At 40.7% G+C, this 16,800-nt stretch overlaps 1 protein-coding gene across 1 annotated transcript in view; it reads left to right on the top strand.

The window, feature by feature from the left end:
- Positions 1-16,800, top strand: part of FER (FER tyrosine kinase) — a 144,131-nt gene that overhangs the window by 113,882 nt on the left and 13,449 nt on the right. Inside the window, exon 18 of the mRNA XM_081317517.1 lies at positions 14,249-14,403. Coding sequence (XP_081173643.1) covers positions 14,249-14,403 — 155 coding nt within the window. The remainder of the gene's footprint in view (positions 1-14,248; positions 14,404-16,800) is intronic.

The raw sequence follows: 16,800 nt of genomic DNA on the forward strand, positions 1-16,800 counted from the left end.
TAAAGTGGCTAGGGTAGCTGGTTCCCCCTGCTATTGATCCATCTAATTGACTAAAGGAGATTGGTTGTTTTAGCCTCCTCACTGGGATGCTCAGTCTCTCCACCAGCGTTGGGCTGATGAGGCAGCGGATGCAGCCAGAGTCTATCAGAGCTTTTATTTCGAAGGCTTTAGGCATAGAGGAAGCTAATATAGTCACTGTCTTAAGTATAGGTGGAAGGGGTCCACTTACCAATGGTTCTCCCTCTGAGCTGTCTTCCGAGGTGTCTACCGCCCCTGCGGTGTAGACCGGAGTCCAATCCTAGTTCCTGGCAGGAATTGTGGACTCTACAGCCCCTGTACCCTTCATGGAAGATTCTTTTGGGTTGCCTTGGGGTTTCCCTAGTTTCTTGGGGGGTGATGACTCTGTTTTACGTTGGGGGTTTTTTGAGCGGCAGTCTGCGGCGCGGTGACCCTGTCTCCCGCATTTGAAACAGCCTGTTGATTTTTTAGCTGTGGGCGGTGGGTTCTCCCTTTTGCGTGTTGGCTCGGTTGGCGGGCGGCCCCATGGTTTCCCCTGACGGTGTCTCTTCAGTAGGTCTATCTCCCCCTCCTCTGCCAGGACATACCAGTCATCAAGATGGTGTGGGTCTCCTCGAGGCAGGCAAGCGTCATACAGGTCATAGTTTAGCCCGTCTTTGAAATGGCTAAGGAGGATATCTTCTGGCCAGTTCAGCTTGCTGGCAATGGCTCGGAATTCTTGGGTGTATTCAGCCACCGGCCGTCTGCCCTGCCTGACTGTTTTGATTCTCTCCCGGGCTTTACGATCAGCCAAGGGATCTTCAAAACGCCGCCTCAAGGATGCCATTAACCAGTTGAAATCGTTGAGTTCTAGGGCGTTGGAGACATGTAGGTTCACCACCCAGTCTGCAGCCGGTCCGTCCAGGGCGGATTGCACAATTCGGATGCGGGTTTTGTCACTGGGGATGTCCCGTCCGTATTCTTCCATATAGCTAAAGACTTGGGTTAAGAAAACCCCCAATCGTGATGGCTCCCCCTTGAATTTTGTTTCCAGGAGTGGGAGTCTTTGACTGGAGCACAATACTAAGTCCTGTCTACTGTCAGGACCCACCCCAATCCACATCTTAGGAAAACAAAAACTCTTGGAGTCAGTTCTAGTCCAAAAGGAATCTTTACTAGGACATACTTGGTTGTGGGAATACAAGACAGGACTTAGTATTGTTTTACAAATTGAAATTTTATAAAGGGTACCCGGTTCAACCCCCCTTCCCTCAACCCCATTTGGTCAGCCCCCATCCTTCTACTTTGTGTCATCCCTTTCGTGGGGGAAAAAAGGAACTTCGAATCTTTATGGTTATTGCCTTCTTCCTCTCCAGAATTAAAAGAAGACACAAGCCAGAAGCCTTCTTCTCTAACCCTCCCTTTTGTTCCCCCCAGATCAAAAGGTTCCCTTGGCCTTTGAAATAACCTAAGGCAGGCTGAATCCACATATGCTCCTCCTTCTTCGGGAGATGGCAGAATCCATGGGGGGGTAATTTTTTAAACATACATTTATGAATGTGATATAAATGGATTCCCACACTGAATTCATTAGTAATTTGTTTTCCCAGTCCTCGTAGACCCTTTTCAAATCAACATCCTTAAAATATACCCTATCCTAAATCAAAAAGTCAAATGCTTCTGTTTTGTCTCTTTCCTCTATGGAAGTAGAGGCCTCAATCATTTGTTTGTAGCACTATATAACTTTGAGAGCATGATTCTAGAGCCACTTTGGTCATCTGATGCTTTACAAAGGATGTTAAAGTTATTGTAAGAAAAGCAGAATTTTTCGGAAAAAAGGAAAACACAAAATAGCTTAAGCCTAGTCATTTATATTATTGTAATATGTTTTAAAATATAATTCTTTTTATAGGTATATTAGGTATTGTATTTACGGCAAGATTCCTAATTGTTAACTGATGCCGTATTTCAAAATAACTGGTACTAATGCAGTATTATTACATAGAGAAAATAATTCTGTTACATTTTTTTGCCTTTCAGAGGATACTTTCTTAGAATAGCAACAAACAGTTCAAATAAAGGTTAACAGTTGCTTTATTATTTCCTTTTATTCCTATTAAAATACTTTATAAAAAAAGAAAGTGGATCCAAATAATAAGAGATTTTTCTCCATACATTCACTATCTAAAGGTCAGAGAACGGGAAATGGTTTGATTCTCTAGATGTGATAAAAGATTGTTACTTTGCATTGTTATAAATGTCACAATTTCTGAAAGAGAATCTTTCATAAGGCATTATCTCTAGATTCTTCAATTTTATAAATGTTTTTTTTGAAATAGCCTAATTTAACACTAAACTTCTAAATTGCTTTTCATAGAAGATAAATATAATCCAGCTACAGTTAACAATATTTGTGTTATATTGAGGCACCACTGATTTTTATATTTATTTTGCTATTATATTCCAACTTGTACAAAACGGTTATTAATCAGTTTTTCTTAACATGTCACCAATACAATCTTGGCTTTTCCATTTTAAAAGTGGACATCTAGTTCTGAGTTAGTTACCATAATTTTATCAGATTTTTAACATGAAATACTTAAACCTTGAGTGCTACAAATTTCCACTGGTGTTTTAGATCTTACTATAGATAGAATTCTCTTTTTCCAATAAATTGTTCGAACATATAAAACATAAGAAGCGTGACTAAAAATAATGAGAATTAAAGAATAGAGAAATGTGTATCAGTTAAAATTGAAATCTTTAAAACTGCATTTTTATTGCCACTGTTCCCGTGTGCAGTGTAAATCTAGTACTTTGGAAAAAATTAGGTGAGAAAGAAGGCAGAAAATGTTTAACATGTGTTGTCCTTGTCACCCATCTGTCTGCTTACATATATATACATACACACACAGTTGCAAGAAAAAGTCCCTTTGGGATTACGTGGAGTTTTGCATGAATTGGCCATAAAATGCACTCTAAACGTCATGTAAGTCACAACAATAGAAAAACACAGTCTGCTTAAAATAATTCTACACAAACATTAGCTGTTGTCATGTTTTAATTGAACATAAGATGGAAACATTCACAGTGCAGGGTGGAAAAAGTATGTGAACCTTTGGACTTAATAACTGGTTGACCCTCCTTTGGCAGCAATAACCTCAACCAAACGTTTCCTGTAGTTGCAGATCAGACCTGCACAATGATCTGGAGTAATTTTGGACCACTCCTCTGCACAAAACTGTTTCAGTATAGCAATATTCTTGGGATGTCTGGTGTGAATCGCTCTCTTAAGGTCATGCCACAGCATTTCAATCGGGTTGAGGTCAGGACTCTGACTGGGCCACTCCAGAAGGCGTATTCTGTTCTGTTGAAGCCATTGTTTTGTTGAATTACTTGTATGCTTTGGGTCATTGTCCTGTTGCATCACCCATCCTCTGCGGAGCTTCAGTTGGCGGACAGATGGTCGTACGTTTTCCTGCAAAATGTCCTGATAAACTCTGGAATTCATTTTCCCATTAATGACAACAATCCGTCCAGGCCCTGAGGCAGCAAAGCAGCCCCAAACCATGATGCTCCCTCCGCCGTGTTTTACAGTGGGGATGAGGTTTTGATGTTGGTGTGCTGTGCCTTTTTTTCTCCACACATAGTGTTGTGTGTTTTTCCCAAACAACTCAATTTTGGTTTCATCTGTCCACAGTATATTTTCCCAGTAGTGCTGTGGAACATCCAGGTGCTCTTTTGCAAACTTCAAACCTGCAATATTTTTTTTTTGGACAGCAATGGCTTCCTCCGTGGTGTCCTCCCATGTACTCCATTCTTGTTTAATGTTTTCCTTATTGTAGATGTGTCAACAAAAATGTTAGCATGTGCCAGAGATTTCTGTAGGTCTTTAGCTGACACTCTAGGATTCTACTTTACCTCATTAAGCATTATGTGCTGTGCTCTTGCAGTCATTTTTACAGGACGACCATGCCTAGGGAGAGTAGCAACAGTGCTAAACTTTCTCCATTTGTAGACAGTCTGTCTTACCGTGGACACATGAACATCAAGGCTTTTGGAGATACTGTTGTAACCCTTTCCAGCTTCATGCAAGTCAACAGTTCTTGATCTTAGGTCTTCTGAGAGCTCTTTTCTGCGAGGCATGGTTCACATCAGACAGTGCTTCTTGAGACCAGTAAACCCAAAACAGGTGTGTGTTTTTAAAGGGCAGGACAGCTGTCAGCAAAACATCCAATATCATCACACTGATTGGAGTCAAGGTTGGCTGACTCCTGGCTCCAATTAGCTCTTGGAGAAGTCATTAAGCTAGGGTTTCACATACTTTTTCCACCCTGCACTGTTTACATGTTATATTCAATTAAAACATGACAACAGCTAATGTTTGTGTAGTATTATTTTAAGCAGACTGTGATTGATATATATATATGTATGTATATATATATATATATATATATATATATATATATATATATATATATATATATATATGTATGTATGTATGTATGTATGTATGTATGTATGTATGTATGTATGTATGTAGAGAACCAACATTTACCCATTGTGCTCTTTTTGCAAGATCCTAGCTTTACACAATTATTATGCTTTTAAACACGCTGTGCACTCTTTCAGTGTCATTCATCAATTGAACGGCATAGTGATGAACTCATACAAGACTATGAATATTCAGGTGCTGACTCCTGCTAGAACAATCCTACTAGTAACTGTCGTCCTAAATAATCAAACTGATAGTGGACTCCTCCCATCACTACTGTTATATCTCCAGAGTCATTATCAGATAGTAGTTTCTTCATGAGAACAAGCTTGGCAAATTGCAGTTAGGTATTTGCTGCTTCCCATGCTATCTGTGTCAGTCAGCACAGGTGAATTTTAGTGCACCTAGTCCTCCTGCTATTTCCTTTTCAGGCTTCTGCATGTATAAAGCATAATCAGTACATCAATTACTGAAATGCAGCAGAGAAGATAAAAGCAGTTTCTTCCACTCAAGCAAAAATGATAATTTGGTTGGCAACTCCAAAAGAAAACAGGCACTCCATCTATAAATTATTTGGCAAGTCTGTCTATTCCACATGCCATCTTTACTGTTAAAAGCTTCTTATTATCACATTGTTACAGAATAAACTCAGATGTGATTGTTTTAGGCACTTATAATGGTTTTAATTAAGAAATAAAACTGTTGAACTGTGTGATGCTTCTGACAAAGAATTAAAACTTTTGATAGAGCCTGCAAAGCCCCCCTCCCCCCTCCCATCCAGCAATTTATTCCAAGGAATTAGGGAATCCTCCAGAGCAGATCTGCAGGTATTTAAGAGTTGCTGAGAAAGTGAAAAAAGGAATGCCTCCGAACTAGTATTTGTTTCTATAATATGAATCTAGGAAAAGTGTTACATTATAATATTCTAATGATTTTTTATTCACAAGTGGTAAGAAATACCTGGCTTCTGTTAACAAATTATCTGAAGTAAAGTCTCAGAACAGTAGCCATACTCACTAGGGCCACGTCCAGACATCTGATTTGCCTTGGTCACCCTCCATACCAGACTCTACAGGAAATTGTGCTACCTAAAATTTTGCTATCCCTACAGGGATGCTCATTGCAAACATCCAGAATAGATCTATACTGAGCTACTGTCCACAGAGCTTTAATAGGCAACATTCTAAGCAACATGATTGGCAGTTCCTTTATCTGAAATTTCAGTGCCGCCAATCATCATCGAACATGTGAAAAGCTTCCTCCAATTGATGACAACTGCATGTTTTCCTCTTCTCTTTCTCATTAAGTTTTTGAACTGTTAATCCTTTAGATAATTGACTTTTTGACCTAATGATCACTAGACTCCTTCCCCTCCTCTTCCTCCTCCACCTTCTTTCATGATATGAGATGGAGGGCAAATAAATTTCATAAATAAATCTATATCCCATTTTTATTATTTTTACAAACAACTCAAACTGGCAAACATCCACTGTTTGGTTTTGGTTTTGTGTGGTTAAGTGGATCAGTGCTAGAGTCTAAGAAAAAAGGTTAGTTGTCAGGTTCAGTGTGGGAGTTGTAAACTAAGAATATAATAAGAGAAAAAGCAAACAGCAGTTACAAGGAAGGGTATTCTAAAGCACAGTCTATAGAAATATAACAGCTGCATCTTTCTAGTGTGCTTTCAGTTTGGAAGATTAAGCCAAGGACATGTTTACGTTTCTGCTCTCATTGCGTCCGCAGATAACCACCCAGCCGCCCTGTTTAGAGTGACCCGCTCCCTGTTTAATCAGGGACCGAGGGATGACCCCTTGCAGGGTAGGGCTGAGGAATTTGTACAGTGTCTGCAGGACAAAATCGCTCAGATCCGGACTGGCTTGGACTCCGACTGGGCGGAATCCGGCGGAGTGGAGAGGGCAGGTCTTGATCATACCATTTGGGGTGAGTTTGACCCTGTGACTCTGGATGATGTGGACAGCATTATGCGTAGACTGAGCACTACAACTTGTTTACTGGACCCATGTCCCTCCTGGCTGGTTTCGGCCGCCTGTTGTGATTCAGGGTCAGCCTGTGGGTTCGGCAGTTGGGTCGGATGACTCAGAGGAGGAGGAGGGGGGCGTTGAAGACCTTGCTGAGGGGGTTGAAGATCTTGCTGATGAGAGCCCTCAGCCAGGCCCCTCCCACTTGGTCACCACGGAGACCCAGCTGTGTGAGCCTGACAGCGTGGATGAAGATGACCCACAGCTGGCCCTGTTCAAGGACGCCCAACGCAGGAGGCAGTCAATTAGGAGTAAACAGAGGAAGGCAATGGGGCTTCTCGGAAGGAGGCAGAGAGAAGCCACGCCCTGAACTCTATATAAGGGGAATGTGTGGGGAGGGCTGGTTTGCTGAAGGCAACCGCTTGGATAGTTCGTGTTTCTTAAAGCTCCTGTTTCTTGGTTCGTGTCTTGTTTGTTTTTGTAGCTATAAATTTGGCAGGCGTAATTCCAGCCTCTTGCCGTTTGTAAATGGGTTGTCCCTGCCTTTTCTGCAGGGCCGGTAGCAGGCTGGTACAGAACACCGCCTGGGAGGTGACGGGGCTGGCTCCAGGCAGTTGTTAATGCTTCTTTGATGTAGAGTGTCTTCCCCTCCACCTTAAAAGAGGCGGTGGTGAGGCCCCTCCTCAAGAAGCCTGCTCTGGACCCGGCTTCATTGAATAACTACCATCCTGTCTCCAACCTTCGCTTTGTAGCAAAAGTTGTTGAGAGTGTTGTGGTGCATCAGTTCCCACAATTCCTGGATGAAGCGGACTATCTGGACTCGTACCAGTCTGGTTTCAGACCCGGCTACAGCACGGAAATGGCATTGGTCGCACTGGTGGATGATCTCTGGTGGGCCTGGGACAGGGGCTGTTCCTCTGTCCTGGTCCTACTTGACCTCTCAGCGGCTTTTGATACCATCGACCATGGTATCCTGCTGCGATGGCTCGAGGGGTTGGGAGTGGGAGGCACTGTTTTACGGTGGTTCTCCTCCTACCTCTCGGGCCACTCGCAGTTTGTATTGACAGGGGGACAGAGATCTACCCCAAGGCCCCTCACTTGTGGGGTGCCTCAGGGGTCGGTTCTCTCCCCCCTCCTGTTTAACATCTATATGAAGCCGCTGGGTGAGATCATCCGTGGCTTTGGGGTGAAGTATCACCAATATGTGGATGATACCCAGTTGTTCATCTCCACCCCGAGCCAACCCAGTGATGCCCTTGACGTGATGTCCCGGTGCCTGGAGGCGGTGCGGGTCTGGATGGGAAGGAACAGACTCAGGCTTAACCCCTCCAAGACCGAGTGGCTGTGGATACCGGCATCTCGTATTGTCCAACAAGTTCCATCTCTTTTGATGGGGGGGAGGTATTGCCCCCCTCAGAAAGGGCTCGCAACTTGGGTGTCCTGGATTCACGGCTTAATTTGGAAGATCATCTAACAGCCGTGGGAGTGTCTTGGTACTCCCATGTTACATCACTCCTGCGCGAGCTGCATTGGCTCCCGGTTACCCTCCGAGTGTGATTCAAGGTGCTGGTAATAACCTTTAAAGCCCTGCATGGCTTAGGCCCAGGGTACTTGCGAGACCACCTGCTGCCATTGTCAACCTCTCATCACCCGGTTCGCTCCTACAGTCGGCCTCCTCAGGGTTCCGTTGGCCAGACAATGCCGGCTGGTGACCCCCAGGGGGAGAGCCTTCTCTGTGGGTGCGCCGACCTTCTGGAATGAGTTGCCTCCGAAGCTGTGGATGGCCCCTGACCTTCAGTCCTTCCGCTGTGACCTGAAGACGTGGTTGTTCCAACAAGTGGGCCTGGACTGACTACGATTTTTAATTAGGCTTTTTACTGGGTTAAATTGTTTTGTAATTTTGTATTTATTGTTTAATTCTCTTTTAAAGTTTTTACTCTATGTTTTTTAATTTTTATTGTTGTGAGCCGCCCTGAGTCCTCAGGGAGAAGGGCAGCATATAAATTTAATAAAATGAAATGAATGAAATGAAATATTAGTCAATTTCAAGGCTTTGCATTCTGTAGATTAACCATTGAATATTCTGACCACAAAATGGCAACAAAGAATTATATTGCATACCAGTATTTGAAACCCAGATGGTGGACTGTTGTTGAAGAGCTGGAATTTGAGAAAAAAATTAATCCTGTAAGCCAAAAAAGACTTATCAATTTCAAGACTACATTATCTGAGGCACCCACTGGATCACACCATTTTTTTAAAAGGGGAGGGATGTCTACAGAAGCCAGAATTTCAATCTTCTTTGATCTCCACCAGTGTCAGGCAGATGGCCTTCCCACAAAGTTTCTCCAGAAAACTAGAGAGCACCTACTAAGGGTCCCTACTTAATAGATAGTGTGGCAGAATGGAGTTTGATAATAGGCATACTCAGTGGCAGCTCCCCTCCTGTAGGACAGTTTGCATCCTGAGAAAAGGGTGGTTTCCAATTGTATTACCTACTGTGTTTTCCCCAAAATAAGACCTATCCCGAAAATAAGCCCTAGCTTGATTTTTACATGTGCACCCAATCTAAGCCCTACCCCCAAAATAAGCCCTAGTTTTGGGGTAAGGCCCATGTGTAAAAAGCTAGAGGTGGGTGGAGCTGCCCCAAGAGCCCCGCACCCGCTTACCTTAGGACTGCTGCAGCCAGACCTCCCATGCCCAGACACCTGTTGCGCTGCTGTGTGAGTTCTGCAGCTGCTTGTGGCCGCATGCCACGTGGTGCATCACCATCAGCATGATGAGGCTTATGTCCTCCTACCGCAAGCAGCGGCACTGACGTAATTGACACAAAGTGCCATGCAGCCTCCACAGCCTGCCGCAAGCCACAACACAATCAGCACAATGAGCCATGTGGCTTCCTGCTGCAAGCGGCAGCAGCAGTGTGATTGGCACGATGAGCCATGCGGACTGTTGCTGTGAGTGGCCGCAGTGGTGCGATGCGCCATGTGGTTGTAAGCAGCCACAGAAGAACTCAGGCAGTAACACAACAGGTGTCGGGGTGTGGGAGGCCTGGCTGCGGCGGTCCTAAGGCAAGCGGGTAAGACGTCCCCTGAAAATAAAACCTGGTGCCTCTTTTGGAGGCAAAAAAAAATAATAAGACCAAGTTTTATTTTCAGGGAAACACAGTAGTTAATAAAAATGGCTTTCCTGGTTGGTTTTGGGGGAACTACTCAAACCTTTCTCAATTTTTATTAATTTTTATTCAGAAATTATTTTTATTTCTCAAAAAAAAGTATTTTGATTTTTCTCAAAAGGCAAAAAATATTTTACTTGAATAAAAGAAAATGAAAAATATATAAAAGGAAAGAAGAAAAAAGAAAACAAAGCAACAGCATAACAGGGTTGGAAGCTGCCTTAGAGGTCTCCTAATCCAACCTGCTGCTCAAAGCAGGAGACCCTAAACCATTTCAGACAATCTCTTCTTAAGAGCCTCTGCCCACAATACCATTAAAGATTTTTTTTTAAAAAAAATTGACCTTCCTTAACAGCAGGCGCAATCAAAATTATTCCTCCTCCCTTTTAAATATAATTATAATCTTCACCCTTTTATTAAATACTTTTTCAATCATCCAATGTAAAAACCATCATCCGAAGCTTAAAACATGAAATTTGAAGGATGGCTGCTGCTTTACTGCTTTCCTTCACCAGCACCACAAGCAGAAATGTTTCTGTTTTTTAAAATAGAATCTAGTTTGGAAAATCCTCTGAGATTATTTATCAGTATTCTTGGGGCTTCTTTTTGTGGTTCATCCCCAGAGCTGCTTTGCAAACATAAAAAAGCAATGCTTCAGGGTCTAAATTTGGCTTGAGTACAGAAGTGGTAATTCTAACATGAACATCCCATGTCATTTGGATGTAAGCATCCCTGCTTCCCATATGGCAAGGGGACTGTTTTGTTTTGCTCATTTTCCAATCAGTACTGATTCTGGCAGGTATACCTTGCATCTGTTCAGATGAATAGCGTTGCTAATATGTCTTGGAGGAGCTTAAATCTGTTACTGAATACTGTGGAAGTCATATTCTGTTTCCACAAGGCTGAATTTGCATCCATGTTGAAATCCACAATCATCCACATTGAAGATAATTAAACTCCTTTTCTCCTGGCTAAGAGAGAAGTTTGCTTAATATGGATGGGTATATGGGTCATGAATGAATAATAGCTTTGTCTGAAGTTGAAGTTTCAATTTTTCTTTCTTATATTTCTTTGTAGTTTTTGAGCCTGTCATGAAATATTCCTTTGAATGGGCAATTTGCTTATCCATAGCAACATAATACTGCATTTTAATAACCATGAAATAAAGTTCCATCCCTTCATTCAAAATGTGCATATTTTTTGAGATGTTAGTTCAGTATCATTGCTCAAATTAGCATAATTTATCACCTTTATTATAATGACGTTAGTTTATGCCTAAGGAAAAAAAACAAGTAAATCTATGGCTTGTATTCAACTTGTATATAAATAAAATTCCATTTAAAAACTTATAATTTATCATTTTAATCCTTAAAGAAATCTTAATTCTCAAAACATAATTTATTATTGATGCATAGCAACCTGTCTATTAGGAACATTAGCAAAGTTGATGATAAAAGTAAATAGGAAATTCTTCACACATCTTTTTTTCAGGAGTAGCTATTAAAGCTATAAGAATAATTCTGTGTATTAAATGCTTGGGTACAAATAGTTTAACAATTTCCTTTGCACAACTGTGCTCATAAACAAATGGAAATTAAGCTCTTTTGGAGTGCTTTTAAGAATATTTGAGTTGAAAAGAGTTTTCTACTGCAGTTTTCACCAAGCCTATCTGCCTTTCATTTGAGATTTCTGTTTTATTTTTAGCTTTGTCAACTGCATAAATTCTCCAATTATTTAAATCTGTGAGAGCTGTAGTAAAATGATAGGAAGTTGATCCTCCAAGAGCTCTGATAATCAAAATACTAAAATACAAATACAAAATTACCATGTTCCTAAGCCATATCTTGAAGAACATGGTCCTGGTTCAGTGATAACAGGATAGTTATTTTTTAAAAAATATAGGAAAGGACATTTCCCCATAATTCTTTTTACAGGCAGTCCTTGATTTACAACCACAAGTCAGCCCGAAATTTCTGTTGCTGAGTGAGACAGTTTTCTTGCCACTGTTGTTTAGTGGATCATTGTAATTGTTAAGTTAATAACATGATAAGTGACTCGCTTCCCCATTGACTTTGCTTGTCAGAAGGTTGCAAAAGATGATCACATGACCCCAGGAAATGCATCTGTTGCCAAGCATTTGAATTTTGATTATGACCCTAGGGATACTGCAATGGTCATAAGTGTGAAAAATGGTCAAAATTCACTTTTTTCAGTGCCGCTGTAACTTCAGATGGTTACTAAATGAACTGTAGTAAGTCAAGGACTACCCGTAGCTTTCTCCAAAATTCTGGTATATTTTGAAAGTAGATCTTAGTTTTGTTATGGTATGCTTTAAGTGTGATTGTGCTTCAGTTCCAAACACTGATTGATAGTTTGATTGATTGATCGATTCCTCATCTTTATTATTTTTACAAATAACTCAAGGTGGCAAACATATCTGACATACTTTCCTCCTATTTTCCCCACAACAACAACCCTGTGAAATAGTTTGGGCTAAGAGTTATTGGCCCAAGTTCACCCAGCTGGTTTGATTATTAGTTTTCTACACACACACACACACACACACACACACACACACACACCGCAATTAAAAAACAACAACATCATCTTGACAGGACAAATTGTGCAAAGTGTAATACAAAAGTTCTGCTTTTAGGATAGAAATCATTCTGGTTGCCTAATCAAAGGCAACAAGGAAAAAGGCTTGGAAGATGATTCCACTTTTTAGAACAGCAAAAGCAATGGAGGCTTCTCTCTCTTCCATTCGTCATTGTAGACAGACCTCTAAGTATGAGGGTAACAAGGGCAGGTACAGTATAGCTAATATACCTTCATCCTCCTCATGGAACAGAAAGTTGAGTTTCACAAGATTTCATAATAGCTGAACAAGACTAGAAGCATCATTGTATTCCATAATATGAGATTTATTGCAGGTATATAATATGTTGAATTTTCATCAGTCTTTCTTCTTTTTGTTCTCCATTCTCTCTTGATCTCTCCTAATACAGTCCCCTCATCCCTTTTTCCTTTTCTTCTGTTGCTGTTTTTTTATTATTTTAATCCCATTTATATCCCGCCCTTCTCCGAAGACTCAGGGCGGCTTACAAGCTTAGCAGTAGCCTTCATTCTATGTATATGCCTGCTTATTAGGGCTTTCACACACACCCCAAGCGGCATTATTACAAAGTCAGCTTAATTGCCCCCAACAATCTGGGTCCTCATTTTACCTACCTCGGAAGGATGGAAGGCTGAGTCAACCTTGAGCCTGGTGGGATGCGAACCTGCACTAATTGCAGGCAGCTGGTGTTACTTAAGGAGGCATTAGCCCACTGCTCCACCAAGGCTCTTTTGATGGAGAAAGGGGCAAGGCTGTGACTTGGTGTCTGAAAAAGAATGCTTTATGCATATTCATGAAGGTGGGGGGGAATTTATTTTTATGGTTAGAATATTTTACATGTAACTAATTTTAATCAGCAGTATATTAATTATATTAATAATTATTTAATGTTTGCCTTGATCCTTTTTTTTTCTTTTTTGGAGCGTGGCCTGTAGCAATGTATATGCACATACATAGATGCACAATTATTTGAATGGGAAGTGCATTTTAGCCGATTAGCAATGTAGAGATATTGTGTGTGTGTGTGTGTATCATTTTAAAAGCAGACTTCCTTTCACATAAATACAGTATTGCTGTACACCAGAGTGAATTTTTGTTTCACTCTGTCACAAAAAAACCCTAGTTGGCTATCTTACTTCACCAACTATAATAAGATTGATTATTTCAATCCTCTCTGTGTGAAACTGAATTTGAAAACAATTGAAAACCTCCAGTTTGTCAGAATATAGCAAACAGACTACTGAGATTTGGTGTTCAAACCAAATCACCCCAATTTTGGAAGAATTTAGTTGGCTGGCTTTTCACTTCTTTCAAACTTGTTGTTTTCCAATAGTGCTCTCCAGATGTTTTAAGTATCATCTTCCATCATATCCAACAAGCACAATCATTGCCAAGGAAAGTAAAAGTTATAGATCAAAATATACACTTCCAATATTTTCTGATATATTTGATCAAATATTTCTTAACGTGAAGAATAAACTTAAGAGTATAGACTTTAAATTAGAAAATGCAACTGAAATAAAAAGAAACAAATGGTTGGCCTTTAAACCACATATCTCATTAGCAATCAGTAGCAAAGAACAATATTTTGGAGAAGCCCACAGTAATAAATACATAATCAATATATATTTTAAATATTAAATTGTATTATTTCTTTCTCTTCTGGATTAAACAGTTGTGAGAAACTGGACTAGTTTCTATATCAAGTCAGATTTGTTAGCCTTAATTGTACTGGAAATAATTCGCAAAATAATATTATCTTAGCATATTTTTCCTTGGAAGCTCTCATATTGATGGTGCAAAAGTACTTCTGTTTTCCACAAATTATAATATGCTGCGCATTTTTGCCTCCCCCCTCCCCCAGTCAGTTAGGGCTTTTTTCTGGTACAAAAAGAATGAAATTATATTGGCCTCTCATTTAGCTTTTTAATAAAGAAAATATTGTTTTTATTGTGTTGGCCTAAAGACTGTATTTTTTTTTAATACAGGGACCTTGCTGCAAGAAACTGTCTAGTAGGTGAAAATAATGTTCTGAAAATTAGTGACTTTGGGATGTCTCGTCAAGAAGACGATGGAGTATATTCATCTTCAGGATTAAAGCAAATTCCAATCAAGTGGACTGCCCCAGAGGCCTTGAACTATGGTAAGGAAACATTACTGCTATCAGTAATTTCCCCAGCATACCTTGTTTGAATAACACAGTAGGAGTAAAACACTTAAAGATACTTAAATGCCCTTGGGATCAAAACCTTTAAACTTCTAATAATTTGGAGCCCAATAAAATACCAGGCTTTTATAGTCATTGATATTGCTGATAAATTCCTAAAGAATGAGATTTGAAAACTAGGCCAACTTTGAAAACTTTCAAAATAGAAGACTCCTGGAACCTGAGCTAAAAACCTAAAGGTGTATCTGGGAAATAAGCACTGGACACAAAATACTTCCCACTCTTATTTTTATATTATATTCTTCTTTAGAGGAGAAAAACGCAATTTCCTTGGTTGATAGTCAGCTTCTTTTATTTTTACTACTTTCCTCCTTTGTTTACTACTTTGCTTTCTGTACACTTCTACCAAATGGCTGTAAAAATTGCCTTCATTTCAGCTGCACAAAATGTAACAACTAAACCAAAAAGTCCATTATTTCCTTGTTTTAGAAATAATACTGTGTAGGGTCTATATTTTCTTCGCCTGTGGTTTTTTTTTCTATTTTAAGTAATTGGTTATCCTAAACTGCTTGCTTGTTTGGTTGGTTGTTAAATTTATATGCTTCCCATCTCACTATCCAAAACAACTGTGGGAGGCCATTAAACTTATTCAGTAGTCTTTGATGAGGTAGTTTGTCAAAAGCTTTTGGAAAATCCCAATACATGTCAAACGAATCCCCTCAGATAACATACCTGCTCACAAGTATATACCTCTCAAATAGGACCTATTTCTCTAGACATTCTCCTCCTGCTTTCCAGGTATGGCAGGCAGGAAATGATATGGAAGGAGAAAAATGCCTGACCAGCTCCTGATGCTGGGTCCACAAATAATTGGGCCCACCACCAAGGAATAGGGAGGGGCATTAGCTTGGACAGTGGGATAATGGCTTGTCTGGGAGGTAATCGGGCCCTGGAATATCTCCTCCTTGTCCCTTGGCCACAATTGTTAAAACCGTGCTTTTGGTTCACTGTCTTCAATGTCTGTAGCCCTACCAACATGCCACCCATTTTTCATTACTTGCTTGACTTTATGGATTCAGATTGCAAGGAAAGGAGGCAGGAATATACGCAGTTGGCGACTCAGCCAGGAGCAGAAGAAGCAGAGCTGGCATAAGAGATTGAAAGTGGTAGCAGACTGTTGTGAGAGGGACGGCCCCTCCTTATGGAGGGGCACTCCCCAGTTCAGGTCCAGAGGGACACCAAGGCAGGCACTTCTATTATTTTCCTTATATTTTTATTTTTTAATTTTATTTTAATTCCATTTATATCCCGCCCTTCTCCGAAGACTCAGGGCGGCTTACAAGCTTAACAGTTGTTGTGACTCAGGGCCAGCCGGTGGGTCCGACAGCCGGGTCCGATGTATCGGAGGACTCAGATGTGGGGGAGGAGGGAAACGAACCGGCTGATGATGATTTGGAGGCTTTGCAGAGTCCTCAGCCGGGGACCTCTTCTCAGCTGTGTGAGCCCGAGAGTGCGGAGGATGATGACCCACAGCTGGCCCTGTTCAAGGACGCCCGACGTAGGAGGCAGACGAGCAGGGACAAACAAAGAAAGACTATGGGACTCCTCGGGAGGAGGCACAGGGAGACCACGCCCTGAGCTCTCTATAAAAGAAGTGTTTGGGGAGGGGCTAGTTGCTGAAAGCAACTTTTTCGTTTGAGAAGACAAGCTCTTGTGTTTTGTTATCTGCGTCATTAAACCTTGGCAGAAGCCTTTTAGCCTTGGACGCTTTCCAGACTCGTCTCTTAATTAGGGGTTGGGAGAAGAGAGCTGGTCCAGAACAACAGTCACACCATTGACCTGGGAATAAGACGGACATGCAATCCAGCCTATGTGATGTGATTCCATTTGCAGCCAAATGCAGTGACAGTTTTTAGCTTGTCTTATCTACTGCTGAGAAACTAGAGCACAGTGCATATTCCAGTTCCCCTGAATTGCAAATTTGAGAGAAAACTATTGCCCATTCTGTTTGTTCCTGGCTATAAGTGATATAAAATATGAAGTAAACCATGGACCGCAAAACTTTTGTGGTTTCCTTAACCTGGCATACTCTTCCCAGCATGCATTACATGGAGTTGTTGTCATTAGTATGAAAAACAATTTTTAATTTGCTGAAGCCTTTTAAGACCTCCAGATTTTTATAATATTGCTAGGCTCTCTGCTGCTCTTTTAAACATTCTTATAACTTGCTATTTATTTTATTTCACATTTTTATAAAATGATCATAAAAGCCCTAAAGAATTTTGAATGTGTGTGTGTGTATCTGTAAAATAAAAAAAGATTGATTGATTGATTTACAATTCTGGCAATGAGCTTAGATAAAACCTGAGAGTG

Source organism: Vipera berus (genome assembly GCF_964194415.1).
Source record: "Vipera berus genome assembly, chromosome: 2".
NCBI classification, from domain to species: Eukaryota; Metazoa; Chordata; class Lepidosauria; order Squamata; family Viperidae; genus Vipera; species Vipera berus.